Here is a 20,215-nt window from a genome sequence, read left to right on the forward strand (position 1 = left end):
CTTTACATTCATCCTATCATATATCATTTCATTGCTTTGATTACAGTCCCATCCAGGCATCATCAAACAACCAAAGGATATACCCCGCAAATCTGCCCCTCAGTCATCAGCACACAGCCCCTCTCCCACTCTGGGACTAGAGTCCCCAGTAACTCCATCTTTCTATGTCATCATCTCTGCCTCCATCTCTGGTGTCACTGTTTCTCAGGATAGGGTCCCTTACTCCACTCTTCTCCCTTTATGGTCCTAGGGACCTCTGCTCCTGGAATACAAAGTCAACCACTCCCCTCCTTTTGCTACAAAATGTCTACCTTTACATTTCTAACACTCACAACCAGTCCTGATAGCAATTATTCACTATTGTACAATAAGAATCCTATCCCCATCTCCTTTCATCAGCCCCGCCCAGGCATATTGGATACTACTCAGTGGAGATTGTATTTTCCTCTGCACCCTCTGGATCTAGGCTCCCTCTTGAAAGCTTGTAAGCCAGTCACTTCTTGCCTTTGTAACACCCCCATTTTGGGTAGCCAATGTCCAAGTTGCCCATCCTGTCTACTCTGAATATGGAGGGGTGGGGAGTGATCCTTGCTGTAAAGATTTCTTCCCTCTTTTGATCTACTACATCCATAGGTATAGGTCAAGTTCATCAAATTGTATTAGATCTCACTTTTTTGCCTCTTCTTTCTTCTTCTACTTGAATTCTGATTATCCAGCCATTGAAGCCAGGTCAAGTGGGTATTATCTGCAAGTGTGGGTGTTCTTGTGCATATGCCCTCTCTTATTATCAGCTGGACGCTTCACTCTCCACTCTAGTCCTCTGTGGCTGTGTCACTGACTCTGGGCCTAGAAGTCCCCAGGTCTTTCCATACTGCTGGCTAACCACATCTCCACCCATGTTCACAGGAATCTATTGAATGTGGTAGGTATTAGCTTGCAGCTTCATTGCTGTTTTTCCCTCATTTCCCCTTAATCTCATAACCCGTCAGAGCACATGTCTGCTCATGTATTCCCATTGAGTCTCAGTCTTGTAAGCGGGTTTTCCCTCTGGGGACCCGACACTTGCCTTGATGTCTCCTGAGCAAGCATCTTGCTTGTTCTTGCAATAGTCAGTCATACTGCCATTACTGTTTTGTATTTTTCCTGTCTTTCTTTCAAGAAGTATCTTCTGTTCAATCCAGGCTAGTCTGCTTGTCCTTTCAACTGGAGATTTCCCACCTCAGAGTTTTCTAGATGGGATTCAGAATTCCACCGAATTCAGAAGCCTCCTTCACTGGGCAAGTTGTAGCCCCATTTTAGGTATTCCAATCAGTTATAAGCAGAAGATGGACTTATATGCTTTCTATGGTGATAAATCTGGCTATTCCTTTCTCTTCACCTCAAGTGTCTATTTTTCAATTGTATGCAAGGGGAACCAAGATTCAAAAGACAGCCAGGCATCTAACATTATTTCCCACTTTTTACCCATTAAAACAGTGCCTTAATCCCTGTATCCCAGAGCCCTGTTGTTCAAGGGTTGTGTATGCATCATTATTTCCTTCTGTCCCAATTACCCCATGCAAACCTGCCTAACTGTTCTCCCATCCGCCTTGTTCTTCCATTCCCAACCCCTTCTTGTGTATTGCCCCCCACCCCAACACCCAACCTATCCTGTGTCTATTCCCTACCCTAATCTATCCTGTGGTCCACCTTCGCCTCCCTCCCCTTAGCCCACCCCTTACTTCCGGGTAACCAGCAAAGAATATTCCCCCCTTTTAGTATGGGTTCTTTTTTTTAAGTCTTTTATGATAGTGGTCCTATCATTTTGTGACTGACTAATTTCACTCAACATAATGTCCTCAAGATTAATCCATGTTATGTGGTGGCTTATAGCTTCCTTGTTGTTCTTCAAAGTAGTGTAATATTCCATTGTGTGTATGTACCACAGTTTACCCATTCTTCAATTGATGGGCACTTAACCTGTTTCCATCTTTTTGCTATTGTAAATAGTGCTACTATGTACATTGGTGTGCATATATCTACACGTGTTATGACTCGTATTTCTTGTGGGTAAATACCAAGTAGAGGAATTGCTGGATTATAAGGTATTTCTATTTCTAACCTTCTGAGGAAGCACCATATTGCTTTCCAGAGTAGTTGGACCCTTTTACAATCGTACCAGCAATACAGGAGCGTCCCAATCTCTCCACCTCCTCGCCAACATTAATTGTCCTCTTCTTTTTTGATCTTTGCTGTTATTGTTGGTATGAGATGATATCTCATTGTTGTTTTGATTTTCATCTCTCTAATGGCTATGGATCATCAGAATTTCTTCATGTTTGTTGGCTGCCTGGATCTCCTCTTTGGTGAAGTGTCAGTTCATGTCCTGTAACCATTTTTTAATTGTTTTTTTTCTTTTTCTTGTAGAGGTGTTGTAGTTTCCTGTATATTTTAGAAATTAGTCCCTTGTCTGATGTGTCGTTGCAAAAGATTTTTTTCCCATTCTGTGGGTATCCTTTTCACTCTTTTGGTTAAGTTGTCAAAAATCAGTTATCTGTATGTGGATGAGTTAATTTCTGGAGTCTCGATTCTATTCCTTGAGCAATGTATCTTTCATTTTACCCGTACCAAGCTGTTTTAACCATTGTAGACGTGTAATAAATTTGTAAATCAGGGAGTGAGAAGTTTCTAACCTTATCTTCTTAAGCAGTGCTTTGCTTATCTTGGGTCTCTTCCCATTACATATAAAGTTTGTGGTGACAAAGGCATCCTTCTCTGGCTTCTGTTCACAGAGGGAAGGCTTTTAGTTTCTCTCCATTGAGAGTAATGTAGGTGGTTGGATTTGCTTTTGATAATATTGAGGAATTTCCCTTCAATTCCTACTTTTCTGTGGGTTTTAATAAGGAATGGATGTTGGGTTTTGTCAAATGCCTTTTCTGCATCAATCAATATGATCATGTGGTTCTTTTCTTTTTATTATTTTATGGTGGATTATGTTGCTTGTTTTTCTAATGTTGAACCATCCTTGGATCCCTAATATGATTCCCACTTGGTCATGATGATGTTTTGTTTTGTTTTTTTATGTACTCCTGGATTCTGTTGGCTGAGATGGTTTTTGTATAAGGCTTGCGGCAAAGGTCTTGTTTCAATCTTTTGCATATCGCTTTCCAGTTGTGCCAGCACCATCTGTTGAAGAAACTATCTCCTGTCCAGGCAATATACATAGGTACTTTGTCAAAAATCATTTGGCTGTATATGGATGGGTTAATTTCTGGATTTTCAATTCTGTTCCATTGATCAGTGTATATTTCATTGTACCAGTACCAGGCTGTTTTGATTGCTGTAGCCATGTAATACATTTTGAAATCAGGGAGTAAGAGGCTTCCCACCTTGTTCTTCTTAAGCAGTGATTAAGAAGTGCTTTGCTTATCTTGGATCTCTTTCCTTTCCATATAAAGTTTGTAATTATTTTGTCCATCTCTTTGAAGAATGTCACTGGAGTCTGGACTGGTATTGCATTATATGTGCAAATTGCTTTGGGCAGGATTGACTTTTTCACAATGTTAAGTCTTTTTTGTATATGTCCTTTGTTTCTCTGGTTACATTTATTCCTAGATAGTTCATCCTTTGGGTGCCTATTGTAAATCGTATTGTTTTCCTAATGTCCTTTTCAGCACTGTCGTTGTTACTATAGAGGAATCCAGCTGATTTTTGTATGTTGATCTTATACCCTGCCACTATGCTGAATCCTCCGATGAGATTTAGTAGCTTTTTTACTGAGTCGTTGGGGTTTTCTATATATAGGGCCCTATCATCTGCTAATAAGGAGCTCTGGTAGCGTAGTGGTTACGAATCGGGCTGCAAACCTTAAGGTCAGCGGTTCGAAACTACCAGCCGCTCCGCGGGAGAAAGATGAGGCTTTCTACTCCCGTAAGGATTTACACCCTCGGAAACCCTGTACAGGGTCGCTATGGGTTGGAACCGACTCGACGGCACTTAACAACAACAACAATCATCTGCTAATAGAGAGAATTTTACTTTCTCTTTGCCAATTTGGATGTTTTCAATTTCCCTGTATTGCCATATAGCTCTTGCTAAGACTTCCAGCACAATATTGAATAGAAGTGGTGACAAAAGGCATCCTTGTCTAGTTTCTGTTCACAGAGGGAAGGCTTTCAGTTTCTCTCCATAAAGAGTAATATAGGCTGTTGGTTTTGTATATATGCTCTTGATTATGTTGAGGAATTTCTCTTCAATTCCTACTTTGTTGAGTGTTTTTATCAGGAATGGATGTTGGATATTATCAAATGCCATTGGAGTATTGACATGTCCTATTGCCCTATACATTATCACTATTAATTGGAATTAACTTGATGGATCTAAACAACTAAACTAACAACTATTATTGAAATCTTTTGGTGCATTGATGTTGCTGTGTTAAGTGTCATCGAGTTGGTTCCAACCCATAGCAACCCTGTATAGAGTTTCCAAGGAACAGCTGGTGAGCTTGAACTGTTGACCTTGCAGTTCAAATGGCTTTGCTGTCTGGCACATTAACCCACAGCACAACACCAGGATTCTGCATTGATGTTGGGCAAATCTAAATTTATGTTTGTTACATTTTCTTAAAGATCTCAGCAAATTTTTCAATATTTTATCATCATTATTGTTGTTGTTAAGTGCTGCCGAGTCGGTTCTGACTCATAACAACCCTATATAGGATTTCCAAGGAATGGCTGGTGTGTTTGAACTGCCAACCTTGGGGTTAGTAATCCAGTGCTTATCCTACATTAATATTTTTATATAAATATCCTTATTTAGAATAATAAATTTTCTGTATTTCTTTATATTAAGATTTCTTATGATTAATATGTCAACCAATTGTTTTTACAGTTTTTACAATTATTATATGATTTCTGCTTTTAAATATCATTAAAGAGCAATTGAAATGTAAATTTCCTTTTTATTTATAAGCACCCTTGTTGAGCTTACTGTTAAGTTTATGTTTAAATAAGAATAATGCAACCCTATAGACTCCTGGTGTGGCACAGTAGAATCAGCTCTGGATTGTGAACTACAGGTTGGCAGTTTAAACCTACTACCTGTTCTTTGGAACCCTTATAAAGGGTTGCTATGAGTTGGAACCAACTCAGATGGCACTTCATAACAACAACAATAATGTAATCCATAAAATTAATTAAGACAGATAATTCAGTCCACTCATTCTATCTTACAGAAAACATTATAAAGTATATGCATTACTCTTAAACTTTTAATAAAACTGGTAGGTGAATCACCAACTTCAAATTTTCTTTGTTGAAATATTCGAATAACACATTAAATTGCTTTAATAGTTACATGAAAACTTATTTTAAAAATTCTTCCTGTAACACTTTTTATCTTTTTGATGTATTTCATCAAAATAAAAAATTAATATGCAAAAGGTTTTTTTACAATATTATTGTAACATTATTTTAATGTTTACAGGGTCTGATGGAGCCCTGGTTTGTGCTGTAGGATAAGCATTGGACTACTAATCACAAAAATTGGTAATCCAAACCCAATAATTGCTCTTCAGAAACCTTAAGCAGGTTGCTGTGAGTCGAAACTGACTCAACAGCACTTATAGACAACAACAGTTTCTGATATGGTGATTAGTAATTTTTGTCTTTTCTTGCTGTGAGTATATAATACCATTTGTTGTTGATGATGTTATTTTACATTTCTTGAAAGCTTTTTATATTCTTATTAATGTCTAAGACCAAGTCAAAGGTACTTAACAACAACAACAGCCAAGTCAAGTCTTTCATACTTCTTTTTTAATCCTTTTGTTTTCTGTATGTTTTATCATTCATTTATTCATTGTCTACTCTTTTTCCTTTGAATCCATTGATCTGGATTGCAACATCATAGAATTTCAGAATTTTAAAACACCAGCATATAAGGCTATATGTTTCATTTCAAAAATATTTTTTTATGAATTTCTATGGTTTGATATGTCATATTTTCATTATCTTCTGGTTCAAAACATATTCCAACTTCCTTGTAATCTCTTATTTGAGCTATGAAACTATGCTGCTTAATTTCTAAAATATCTGGATATGCTATCTTTTAAATATTGCTTTTTCATTTATTTCTACCTAGGACATAATAGGTAGTCCTGGTTGGTGTTGGACTGCTAACCACAAAGTCAGCAGTTCAAACCGACCAGTCACTCCTCAGAAACCCTATTTAGGGTCACTATTAGTCAGAACCAACTCAGTGACAGCAACAGTAAGAGAATATAGCATGCTCTTTGACAGAAATTATCAAGACATATTTTATCCCTAAATATATATTTCTTTCTTAGAATGGGTCCAATGCACTTTAGAAGAATATGTACTAAGTTTTTGTTAGATCCAATTTCCATTACATCAATTGTATTGTTTTTAAGTGTTGTCCAGTCAGTACCAACACATATCAACCCTTTGTAAGGTTTCCAAGGAATGGCTAGTGAGCTTGAAACATTTGAAACTATTAGCAGTTCAGTGCTTATCCTACAGAACCACACCAGGACTCCATTATGTCAATTAAGTAAATTTTGTTAATTATTTAGTTCAGAATTCTTATGCCTTATTATTTGGCTCTTATTTTAATAGTTTCTGTAAGCCTGTGTATTATAAATGTCTATATTAAACCATCTTAAAAGGTACTTTTAGTGTTGTTGTTATTAAGGGCTATTGAGTAGTAATTCTAATTTGGTTATGATTTTATTTCTACATATTCAATTTAATGTTGTTGTTGTTGTTGTTAAGTGCCGTCGAGTCGGTTCTGACCCATAGCAACCCTGTACAAGGTTTCCAAGGGTGCAAATCTTTACGGGAGTAGAAAGCCTCATCTTTCTCTCACGGAGCGACTGGTAGTTTTGAACCGCTGACCTTAAGGTTCGCAGCCCAATTCGTAACCACTACGCTATCAGAGCTCCTTTAATATTCCATATTATTATGACTTTTGTTGTTTCTACTGAGAAGTCATTATCAGTAAAATTGCACTTATCTACAATTAATGTTTATTTTTCTGCCTTCTGTCCACATTTAATATGTTCTTTTTTTGGCAGTTTTCTAAAGAATGATGATAAAGTCCCTAGGTATATATACATTTTTAACAATTGAATGATGTCATCCTATCAGTATATTCTCCTACCTTCTCTTACCTAGAAGGAGCTAGCATAATGGTTCCAAGTTGGGCTGCTAACCTTGAGGTCAGCAGTTCAAAACTACCACTGTTTTGTGGAAAAAAGATGAATCTTTCTGCTATAATTAAGATTTATAGCCTCAGAAACCCTGTACAGGATCACCATGAGTCGAAATCAACTGCATGGCACACCACCACCTAGACCCAGCAGGGTATAAATGTTGTTTGGTGAAAGTTACATACTATGGCTAGAAGAGGCATTAGATAACACTGCTAGTCTCAGGTTATTGTCTGTTGTTGACTCTATGGCAAAAGAACTCTCTTTAGTAATTTTTGTAAGGTTTGTCTAATTTTTACAAATTATTTTAATTTATGTTTACTTGAAATGGTCTTATTTTGCCATCATATTTGATGACCAGTTTTGCTAGATATATGATTCTTGGTAAGCAACTTTTTTTCTCTCTTGGAGTTTGATACATGTCATTCCATTGTCTTCTTGCCTGCATAGTTTCTGCTGAGAAATCAGAAATTGGTCTTAATAATTCTTTGTAGGTAATTCTGTTTTCCCTGAGCTTCTCTCAGGATTATTTCCTTGTTGTTGATTTTGAATAGTTTGATTGTAATATGTCTTGGTGCTTCTCATTGGTGTCTATCTTGTTTGGAGTTTGTTCAGATTCTTGAATGGCTATCTTCTCATCTTTCATAATATTAGGGAAATTTTATTCCAGCAACCCCTGGACAATATTCTCTATAAGATTGTTTTTCTCTTCTTGTTCTAGAATTCCAATCACATGTAAGTTATTTCTCTTGAATTTTTTTTTTTTTCTTATGTGCTGCTGAGTTGGTTCCAAACCATGGCGACCCTGGATAGGATTTCCAAGGAGAACTGGTAAGCTTGAACTGATGGCCTTGTGGTTCAAACAACTTTGCAGTCCAGTGCATTAACCTTCAATGCTACACCAGGACTCCTCTTGATAATTTCCTACATAAATCATGGGCTTTCTTTGGATTTGGTCTTCTTTTTTCTGATTGTTCTTCTAACAGATAAAGATTGAGAGAATTTTCTTCAAGCTCATTAATTTGGCCTTTTATAGATTCAACTCCACGTCTTTGTCTTTTCAGTATATTATCTGTTTCTAAAGTCTTATTTCTAATCTTCTGGCTTTCTGATCTTTCTTATGGTTCCCATTTTTCATATATTTTGCCATTTTGTTTCCTGAATTCTTCTATATTTTTGTCTATGTTTTCCTTCATCTGAAGTTTTCATGATAATTCTTTCAATTCTTTGAAGTTGACTAAATAGCATTCTTTAAATCCTTATCAGCTCATTCTGATATCATTTCTGTTGTTATATTTTCTGAATCTGTAATTTGGTCACTTGTTTAAGACAGTGTCTTGGTACTTTAGATAAACTGAATTTTATTGTTTTCTCTAAAATATTATGTTGTCATATTTTTACTTAACTAATGATTGTATGTTGGTGTGTTCTCAGGCAATCACCACCTGTCTCCTAGTGGAGGTCATAAAGACTAGAAATGTGACTGCTGTTGTCTGTTCAGTATTTGTGTAGCATAGTTCAGAGCAAGTCCACATGCCTCTGAAAGCAGGCAAGCCATTTCCAGGTGATACAAAAATAAAACCAATATTAAAAAAGTAAGAGGCCTTGATTCAATCCCTAATTGTAATATATATCATGTTTGATTTATTTTGTAAACTAATTTATTTATTTAAATCAGATTTACTTAATTTGTTAAAACAGGATCTTTATACTTCTTGAAAGAAAGACCAACAGGAAAAATCCAAAACAAAAATGGCAGTCTGATTGGCTATTACAAGAACATGCAAGTTGTTTGCCAGGAAGCCATCAAGAAAAGCAATCAAGTCCTTTCAGGTCAATCCCCCCCTTCCAAGACTGAAATTCAAAGGGAACAGATGAACAGGCATGTAAGATTTCTGGTGACCACATTGGTCTATTGGTGAGTGGAAGAGGGGGAAAGTCCACAATGAAGATATAGGCTGAGTTCTACCACATTCCATTGACACCTGTCGACATGGAGATAAGAGAGAGAAGAGGCTGATTGTTCCAAGTGTGGTGAGAGCTGGGGACTCGTGAGTCCATGGACAAAGATATAGCCACCGAGGGTTAGAGCTGAAAGTGAAGCATCCAGTTGATGTGAAGTGAAGGGAGATGCACAAGAATGCCCAAAGTTGTAGAAAGTACCCATTTGACCTAGCCTCTATGGCTTGATGATCACAACTCCACTAAAAGAAGATAAAAATTGTTTTTTGTTAAAGGAAACAAGTGTAAATTGCTACAATTTGATGAACTTGACCTATACTTATGGATGCTCAAAATACCAACAGAGAGGGAAGGAGTTTTCACATCAATTATCAATCCTAACCCCTCTGTATAAAGGGTTGATAGGGATGGGCAACTTAGACACTGGCTACCTAAAATGGGGGGCTACAAAGACATAAAATGATTGGCTTATAGATTTTCAGGAGGGAGTTTAGTTTCAGAATGTGTGGGGGAAAGGTAGAATTCCCACTGAATAGTTTTCTTCTTGTCTAGATGTGTCTAGTGAAAAGAGATGGGGATAAGATTATTGTGATTCTATAGTGAATAATTTTTATCATGGCTAGTTGCAAATGCCACAACTCTAAAATCAGAAGTTCTGTAACAAAAAGGGGAGGAGTAGTTAATCTTACATTCCTGGAATAGAGGACCCTTGGATCATCAAGGGTGAAGAGCATGAGCGGAATGTGGGACCCTATCCAGAGAAGCAGTGACACCAAAGATGGCGGCAGAGATGAGGACATGGAGAAATAGAGCAGAAGAAGATTCTATACTCATGAAAAGAGAAAGGCTGTGAGCTGGTGGCCAGGAGGCAGGCTTGCAAAATGTGCCTTTAAATGATTATATATTTCTCAAGTGTTTTTGTGTACATCCCCCAGAAAAAATAGAGGGAATAGAAGCAATTACTGTTTAATGATGATACACAGAGGAGATTGTAATCATTGCAATGAAACGATGAATGTAAAACTGATGTTTTCCCATGTAAACTATTACTCAGTTCACAATAAAAACTCAAACAACAATGACAAAAAACAGGATCTTTATATCTCATAATTTTGTGGTAAGATTTAAAGTGACATAGAGATTAGTGGATAATTTCAATTATTTTTAAGAGGCAATGCAATATAGTAGGAAACATAGGATCTGAGATCTGACATCCTATTTCAAGTTCTGCTAATGTCACTTGCATTCTTACTAGTACTATCACAGTTATGTTGTAAAACTGCTCGTTAATAATTGACATACTGTTATAATTATATATTTATCATTACAAATTAATGGGATGCTTGGCTAATCTAGTCTGTGATTGGTTGGGTTTGGATTAAGGCAGTAGGTTGGGTTTATGTCTGATTTATATAATCCTCATTTTCTAAAAATTGGGGCTATGTTGGGTGTATCGTTTTAATGGCGCAGGAAAAAATTCCAGTCACATCTCTGTTGCACCATTCCTTTTTATATCCTACTGGTTGAGGCATAATAAAAAAACGAGTCTAGGATATAAAAGAACACTCTGCTAGCTATAAAACCAAAGTAAATAGCATGCAATAGTGCATAATCCTTCCATATACTTTTACCACGTAGACTTGGATAGTTATTAACATAAATGCTCCATGACTACTTTGCAAGGAATTTAGTGATCTTGTGATGAATGCTTGTGTTTGAGCCTAAAAAAAAAAAAGAAAGAAAGAAATTGTAGCAATAAAGGATCAATTTATCTCATATTTTATTTGGAAAACTTTTTAAAAGTTTCAAGCAAAAAGTGTTGGTGTCACTGCTGATTTATATATGAATAAATCAAGCATTATCTATATGTATCTCAGATTAGTTTCTAAAAGGAGAGGGCTAAAATCCTACTTTGCAAGTCACAAGCAGGTGTGGTATGCCATATTGTATTGTAATCACACAAGACACTAATTTTTGATGGATATCTTTTATCTACTGAGAGATTCTCTCCTGGAAACACATTCTAATATAATAAAATGTCAGTATCAGAAAACTGGCAGAATAAGTTAGCGGATTATTTACAATTTTTTTTTTTTTTTAATTTTTACAAAGAAATTCTAACAAAGGATTATTAGGGACTGTTAGAATGAGGAATTTATATCAGACTGGATCACATAAATAAACAAATACTTGGAAATTACTCATGAGTCATAATATCGTCTCTGATGAGAAATTCTTATTTACTTATTGAAGGCAAATATGGTTTACTGTGCTTTTTTGCTTTAATTAACTTAATATGTTTTTAAAATACAATGTGCTATGCATAGTGCACATAAGACATCAAAAATGAGTATGTTTTGACAAGCAATGATTTTCAATTTCCTTGTAGATAGTCTACATGGGATGGTGTGAAGCTCGGGAGCAGGATCCTCTTCAAGACAGGATATATTCGCCAACATTTCTCGCCCTGAGGGGTGCAAGTCTTTACAAGTTTTTGGCACCTCCAGTAAGCAAGTCTATCCTACCTTACTTATTATCTTGTGTTGACATAATACCTTGACAGTCACTTAACAATAATTAATTGCATATTAACAATGAATTTTGAACATCAGATACAGGGAGAAAATGGGAGTTAATAAAAATGTTTCTAAAAATATCATCTGAACTTAAGCATTTCCTTTGTCACTCTTGAAAATTCTATGAATACATTTGTGTTTAGATGGTGGTGGTGGTGGTGTGCCATGGAGTCGATTCCAACTCATAGCGACCCTGTATAGGGTTCCTGAGGCTGTAAATCTTTATGGGAGCAGAAAGCCTCATCTTTCTCCTGAGGAACCACTGGTAGTTTCAAACTACCTGATATTCAGGTTAGCAGCCCAACTCATAACCACTATGCTACTAGAGCTCCTTTCTGTTTAGATCTGAAAAATAATGGGCCCTATTATAATATTCTTAAAAGTCCCATGCAGATTATGGAAAGGATATTTTAAGAAATATTTATAGATATGTTTCAATTTATATTATTAATAAGTTGTTCTGTCAATAATTTAATAAATATTAGGGGAATGGGTATATTAAAACACTAAAAGAAGATTCTCTTTAGATAAGTTTATCATTCTCTCGCCTCAAAGGAAATTTGAAGTCATTTGGATTTATTCAGCACATTTAATTACTGGCAGTAAACTTTATACCTTATATTCAATTTATTATTAGCAAGTTAATATCAAAATGGTAGCAGTGTATCCTGCATTAGTGTTGAGTCTATCCCAACTAAGCCATCTTTCTGTTAAAAGTCTAGATTATATAATTTTCCTTTGGCCAAACCAGAACTATATCCTTGTGTTTATCATTGTGACAGTTAAAATATGTTTATCTCTGTTTCACATATCTGTCTAATTTAAATCAATAGCATTTTAATGATCTCTTTAAGCATATATTCTAACAATTGCTCTTGCACTACATGTACACTGATATACATAATATCTTACTTTTGAAAGTATGTACTTTACATAATAGTATATTCTCAAAAGGATTTATTTAATATCAATATAAATTGCCAGATCTCTTTCACTTGCAGATATCATCATACAGGGTCTAGGAATGATCAAGTCTAGCTTATTGCTGTTTTGAATGTCTATGTCTACAAAAAGTTCACAGGAGAAAAGGTTTAATATTTAATCTATTCTAGCTGTGAATAATGTATTAGAACAAGACACTCAGATGCATTTCCAAACATAAATGAGTGAAATGACTATTGATTCTTTCATAATATCATTATGGAACAAATTCTTAATATAAATTATGTGTTGTTGTTTTTAACAAATCTAATGCTCTTTTCTGCGTGTATGTGGTAGTAAGTCAAGAAAAGTAATACCTGTGAGTCGGTTCCAACTCATAGCAACCCTGTATAGGGTTTCTGAGGAGTAACTGGTGCATTTGAAATGCTGATCTTGCAATTCAAATTAACCTTGGCCCAGTACTTTATCCTACAGCACTACACCAGGACTCCACGTAGAAAATATACACATTATTTAAAATAACAAGATACATTGAGTATATAATTAAAGATATTTGTTGAATAAAAAACTTTAAACAGTGATATGTCTTAGAAAAGAGAAAATCAAAATATTATCCATGGGCATTTTGTTGAATAATTTTACAATTGAGGGACTACCTTAGGCTGGGTTCTCTAGAGAACAAAACCAGTGAAACTTAAATATGTATGTTGTTGTTAAGTGTCATCGAGTTGGTACCGACTCATAGTGACCCTGTGCACAACACAACGAAACACTGCCTGGATCTATTGCCCACCTCAATATTCTTTCTGCACATGAGCCTGCTGCTGCCACTGTGCCAATTCATCTTATTGGGGGGTTCTTCCTGTTTTTCTGTGACACTCCACTTTACCAAACATGATATCCTTCTTCAGGACCTGGTCCATCCTGATAGTATGAGAGACTAAGTCTGGCCATCCTGGCTTCCAAGGAGCATCTTGACTATACTTCCATCACAGATTGATTTTGTTATTTTGGTAGTCCATGGGACTTTTAATAGTCTCTTTGCATTAATAACTCAAATGCATTAATTCTTCTGTGATCTTCTTTATTCAATATCCAATTTTCATGTGCACATAAGGTTATTTAAAATACCATGGCCAGGGTCAGGGGAAGTGAATCACACTGTTGTAGAGTTAAACAAATTCCATGTGTGTGGGTCAAATGAACCAAGATTGACAGGTCAGGCAGCAGGCAGGCAGGTTGGTGAGACAGATAAACGATCCAGACCTAAGAGATTGCAAGCAAGCTTTGCCCCAGTGTTCTATATATTGGAATTAAGCCACACCCCCAAAGAAACTTCCATTTAGTTGACTGGCTGCTCAAAGCAGAGCTCATCGTAGAGTTGATTATATTATGCTAGATCTCATCATGAGGGATTATATTTTAAGTACCAAAACTCTCAGAATCTTGACCCAGTCAAGTTGTCACAAACTTTTAAGTATCACAGTTCACTGCTTGTCAACTTGGCATTGTACAGATCTCTTTAAACTATGTATAATTTCTAAATAGAGACAATTATAAATTCATGCTTGGTACTAACATGATACAACTAACACATGTACAACAGAAAATGTATTTTATATATTTACAATATATTTACAAATGTATTTTATAATTGAACAAACCATAGACACTTAATGTACACATACAAGGAAAAACTACTTACACAATTACAGTCCTCATTTTTGCAACTGGTCACATGGATATAGCTTGTATTTAGAACTACTTTCTTCCACCACACATTCAATATTCCCTTTGCTTTCAGCAAGCACCTAAGTTGTAGTTTATCACTGACTTTTATCATAAGCATGGTAGTATAAGAGAAGTCTTCAGGGACATCCTGGATTCTACCCAGATTCCTTTTTTTCCTGTGGATCCAGAGTCATAAGGGGCCCAAAGTGACCAAGGGGCATATTTATCTTCCAGTTCAATGTAATCAGTGTTGTTATTCCAAGTGGGAGTATGCCTTCCTTTGGGACTAAAACATTCAGACCTGAAGAGTTTAGGGTTGCTGGGACAGGAAGCAAAAGTTTGCAATTGGGTCACTAGGAAAAACAGTGAGAGGTATCATTCCCATTTCCACCTCTAGGTTCCTGGACCCTTGAATGTTGGCTATTGAAGAAATAGCACTATATATTGGATGCTGGTTTAGAACAAATACAACCTCCTGGAGAACACTGCAAGGTTCTTCCACTTAACTGGTGCCATAATTATGTTTTTGAGGATTATTCCACAGTTCTATCAAGCCAACTGATTCAGGATGATGAAGAATATGGTTAGACCAGTGAATTCCATGAGCATGGGCCCATTGCCACACTTCATATACTGTGAAGTGAATCCCTTGATCTATTGCAATGCTGTGTGGGATACCATGACAGTGGATAAGACATTCTATAAATGCATGAACGGTAGTTTTGGCAGAAGTATTGCATGCAATGACAGCAAATTCCTATCAAGAGTAAGAAACTTCCATTTAGTTGATTGGCTGCTCAAAGCAGAGCTCATCATAGAGTTGATTACATTATGCTAGATCTCATCATGAGGGATTGATTACTATGTTTTAAGTACCAAAAACTGTCAGAATCTTGACCCAGTCAAGTTGTCACAAAACCTTAAGTATCACAGTTCACTGCTTGTCAACTTGGCATTCCATAGTGGAAGTGGTCCAATGTATTAAACTTGCCACTAGGTTGCTGGCTGATGTACCTTGAGCAGTGGTCCTATGTTGAGTCTATGGTCCAGACTCAGTTACTACTGCTGGCAGACTGGATTCTACCCTTCCACTCAGCAAGGCTGTAGTCAGGTAATTCTTGATGAGTGGAAGTTCATGAAGTTTATGCATGGAAGCCCACCATCTCTACCTCCATGGCCATTTTGCTCATGAGTCCATTGGGCAATAACCAGGGTGGCTAAATAAAGAGGATGATTAATTTCCACAGAATGCATCTTCCTAGCCACTTGATTGTAAAAATCTTCCTCTGCTGAGGAAATCCTTCAGTGAGCATTCACATGAGACACAAATATATTCACTTTTTTAGTCTATTCAGATAAGTCTATCCACATACCTCTTCCATACACCTTCTTGTCACCAATTTTCCAGGTATGTTTCTTCCAAGTCCCTGACGATTCAGTCAAACCATTGGCTGCAACCCATGAATCAGTATGTAGTCATACATCTGGCTACTTTTCCTCCCAAGCAAAATGAACAACCAGATACACTGCTCAAGGTTCTGCCTATTGGGAGTATATTCCTTCACCATTATCCTTCATGGGTTTCCCAGAAAGGGGTTGTTTTGCTGCTGTTGTCCACTTTTGAGTAGTGCCTTTAGACCTATACTGTAGAACTATCTGTAAACCAAGCACCAACTTTCTTTTCTTCAGTTAACTGATCATGTGGAAGTTTCCATGAGACCATAAGTGTATACTGAGAGAGGGAAGGTAATGTGACAGGATTGGAGGCCATGAACATTTGGGCCATTTACAGCTTATTATGCCTTCAGGTCCTGCTTGAGCCCAATCTCATATATACCATTACCATTTAATGATGGCATGCTACTTTGTGTTTCTAACTTTGTTAATCTTTGGGTCAGAAAACACCCAGTTCATCATGGGCAGTTCTGGTGACTTGATGGCCCATTGTTAGGGATTAAACAATAAATCAGAAGCTATTTCCCAAAAGGAGAGTAGTTATCTGCAGAGGATGGCATGACTTTGCTCTAAAATGTAAAGGGTCTACACCAGTAAGGGCCTGCCAAAGGCCCCAAATTACGTCTCTATCTGGCAATAGTACTTCAAGCACCATTGGATACGCTGTATCATATGGCCCAAGTGATAGAGTTGCTTGCATGGAAGCCTGAACCTGTTACAGAATTTTCTCTTGTTCTGGGCCCACTCAAAATTAGCAGCTTTTCAAGTCACTTGATAAATAGATCTGAATAACACCCAAATGAGGGATATGTTGCCTCCAAAATCCAAAGAGGTCCTTCAGGCATTTTGCCTCCATGGAGGAGGGAACAGATGCAATAACTCATCCTTCACTTAAGTAGGAATATCTCAACATGATTTACATAACTGTGCCCCTAGCAATTTCACAGATGTAAAAGGCACATTATTTTTTGTCAGGTTTAATTTCCTACCTTATAGTATGCAGATGCTTTACCAAAAATTTTATCTATAGTCATTCATACTTTTTCCTACTAGGTATAATCAGTATGTTGTTATCAATGTAATTAATGAACCAGTGTGATATCTTGTGGAACAGAAAGGAGATAAAGGCCCTGCGGACTAAATTATGACATAGTGCTAGAGAGTAAATATACCTCTGAGGTAGGATGGTATAGGTGTATTGTTGGCCTTCCCAGCTGAAGACAGACTGCTTCTGGTGATGCTTCAAATGCACAATTGACAAAAAGACATTGGCTACATCAATAGCTGTATACCAGGTTCCAGGAGATGTATCAATTAGCTCACATAAGGAAGCCAAATCTGGAATAGTAGTTGCATTTGGAGTCACCTCCTGATTTAATTTATGTTAATTCACTGTAGTTCTCCAAGACCTATCTGTTTTTGCACAGGACAAATAGTCAAGTTAAGTGGGGATGTGGTGGAAATCACCACTCCTACATCCTTCAAGTCTTTGATGGTGGCACTGTTCATTGTAATCCATCCAGGAATGTGGTATTGTGTTTGATTTACTACTTTTCTTAGTAGAGGCAGTTCTAATGGCTTCCACTTGACTTTTTTTTTTTTTTTTAACCATAATGGGTCTTATTCCATATTTCAGTGATCCCCTATAGGGATTCTGCTGGTTGTTGAATATGTCTGTTCTGATTCTGCAATCTATTACTGAGGAAATCACTGTAGAATGAGTTAAAGGATCCTTTGCACCCACTGTGAGACAGAACTGAGCTAAAACTCCATTAGTAATTTGACCTCCGTATATTCCCACTCTGGTGAGTCACAGTGACTATTTGGGCCTCTTGAAATTTATTTAAATTTAGAGTCAGTGACCAGTAACCCACCCCAAAGTCTGATTATTTCCTTTTCCTCAATGAAAAGTCATTCTTGTAAAAGATGGTAGATACATTTATGGAAGACTTGGAAAAAGTCTAGCAGTATAAAATTTTGCCAGTGTAATGGGGTCCTTCCTCAAGGGGACCTAGTCTCCCCTTCATTCATTGGGTTGCTGTTCTGTAACTGACTAATGATTAGGAATTGATTGAGAGGTTGTGACTATTTTTTCTGGAGATTCAAGTTAGACAACTGTTCACTCGACCTAGATTTATTCAGCTTGTATAAATCAAGTAAATACTTAGTAGGTTTCCCATCCAGTTCACTCCTACAGGCACCCTGCCTAACTAGCCAACACCATGAATCCCTGTGAGTCAGATTATTCTGATTACTGCTGTCCATTATGGCAACCATGCTCACCTTGTCTTTGAGGAGTAAGTACCACTTGGCCTTTACCACCATGGGGTCCCATCAGCCTTATTGTAGTTGTTGTTAAGTGTTGTCCAGTCAGTTCTGACCCATAACAACCCTGTGTAGAGTTTGCAAGGAGAGCTTGAAACGCCAACTTTGAAGTTCAAATGACTTTGCAATCCAGCATATTCACTCACAGTGCCACATCAGGATTTAGGTGCCTTAATTCAATTAAGACAGCACTCATTGTCAAATATGACTTACAAAAATAGCAGTCAAAGCAGTCTTCAAGGAGGCTGTAAGTCCTTTCATTAATTTGTTACTATTATGGTAAAAGGTGGTCTGTCAATTTTGTTAATCCTTTCAAAGAACTAGCTTCTTGTCCTGTTGATTCTTTCTATAGTTTTTCTGTTTTCTATCTCATTTATTTCTGTGCTAATCTTTATTATTCATTTTTATTTTGGTGGCTATAGGTTCCTTCTGTTGGTCTGTTTCTAATTGTTAATGCTATGTTAATATGTTAATTTTGGTTCTTTCTTCTTTTGGGATGTGTGCATTTATTGCAATAAATTGTCCTCTTAGTAATGTTTTTGCTGTGTCCCAAAGATTTTGGAATATTGTGTTTTCATTCTCATGTGTCTAGGAACTATGTGAGTTTACGTTTAATTTCTTCTACTACCCAGTCATTTTTCAGCAGGGTGTTTTTAAGTTTCCATGTATTTGACTTTATTTCCATTTTTTCCCTATTGTTGATTTCTAATTTGATATCATTGTGGTCTGAGAAAATGCTTTGTAGTATTTTGATATTTGTAAATTCATGGCGATTTGTTTTATGTCCTAAGACATGGTCTATTCTGGAGAATGTTCCATGTGCACTGGAAAAGAATGTTTATTGTGCTGTTGTTGGATTGAATCCTCTGTACACATCTATGAGGTCCAGTTGGCTGATTGTGTTGTTTTGTTCTTCTGTGTCTTTGTCATTTCTTTCTGGTTGTTCTATCCATTTTTTTAAAATGGTGTATTAAAATCATCCACTATTATTGGAGATTCATCTATTTCTTTCTTCAAAACTATTAGAGTTTGCTTTACATATTTTGGAGATCTTTCATTGGGAGTATAGATATTTATTATGGTTATTTCATCTTGCTCAATTTTCCCTTTAGTCATGAGATAATGTCCATCTTTATCTATTATGCTGGTTTTTGCCTTAAAGTTTATTTTTATCAGAGATTAGTACTACCACTCCTATTATTTTTTTATTGCAATTAGCTTGGTATATTTTTTTCCACCCTTTGACTTATACTTAGTTTTTGTCTCTGTGTGTGAAATGTGTCTGTTGCAGACAGCATCTTGTTTTTTTTTTTTTATCCATTCTGCCACCCTCCATCTCTTAACTGGTGTATTTAATCTGTTTACATTCAGTGTAATTATTGATGGTTGGTTGTGGTTATGGCCCTTGAGTCAGTTTTGACTCATAGCAACCCTGTGTAAGTTTCCAAAGCTGTAAATCTTTATGAGAGCAGAAAGCCTCATCTTTCTCCCGCAGAACAGCTGGTAGTTTCGAAATGCTGACCTTAAGGTTCACTGCCTGATTCAGTGTAATTATCAGTAGGTATGGATGAATTGCTGCCATTATGTTTTTGTGTGTTTTTTGTGGTGTTGCTGCTTTCTTTGTTCTCTGTGTCTTCCTTTCCTGAGTTCATGTTTTTTGTGTTCTTTCTTGTGAGTTTACTCATAGTTTTAATGTTTCCATGTTCTTCTTGGATTTTCATTTTCTTGGTATGTTGTGAAGTGTTAATTTTCTTTGAAGTTAAGTTATAGTCCATTAACTTTTCCATCCATTTAGTGCAGTCTGTTTTATCCTGTAATCTACCTGACCTTCTTACCATCTGGAAATTTGTTCCTACATGTTTACCTTCTTTTATATTGTAATTGTTTTGATCATAGACTGACTTCCCACATTCTCTGAGTTTTTTCCTATAGTTTTGTTCTGTTCTCAACTCTTCCTTCTGTCAATTTAGTTCTAGGAGGTGCTGCCATGTATGTCAATCTTTGGTTGTTATCT

At 36.5% G+C, this 20,215-nt stretch overlaps 1 protein-coding gene across 1 annotated transcript in view; it reads left to right on the top strand.

Moving 5' to 3' along the window:
* Positions 1 to 20,215, top strand: part of SNTG1 (syntrophin, gamma 1) — a 461,475-nt gene that overhangs the window by 301,650 nt on the left and 139,610 nt on the right. The window contains exon 11 of the mRNA XM_006860086.1: positions 11,562 to 11,678. Coding sequence (XP_006860148.1) covers positions 11,562 to 11,678 — 117 coding nt within the window. The remainder of the gene's footprint in view (positions 1 to 11,561; positions 11,679 to 20,215) is intronic.

This window comes from Chrysochloris asiatica, unplaced genomic scaffold, assembly GCF_000296735.1.
Source record: "Chrysochloris asiatica unplaced genomic scaffold, ChrAsi1.0 scaffold00036, whole genome shotgun sequence".
In the NCBI taxonomy this organism is placed as follows: Eukaryota; Metazoa; Chordata; class Mammalia; order Afrosoricida; family Chrysochloridae; genus Chrysochloris; species Chrysochloris asiatica.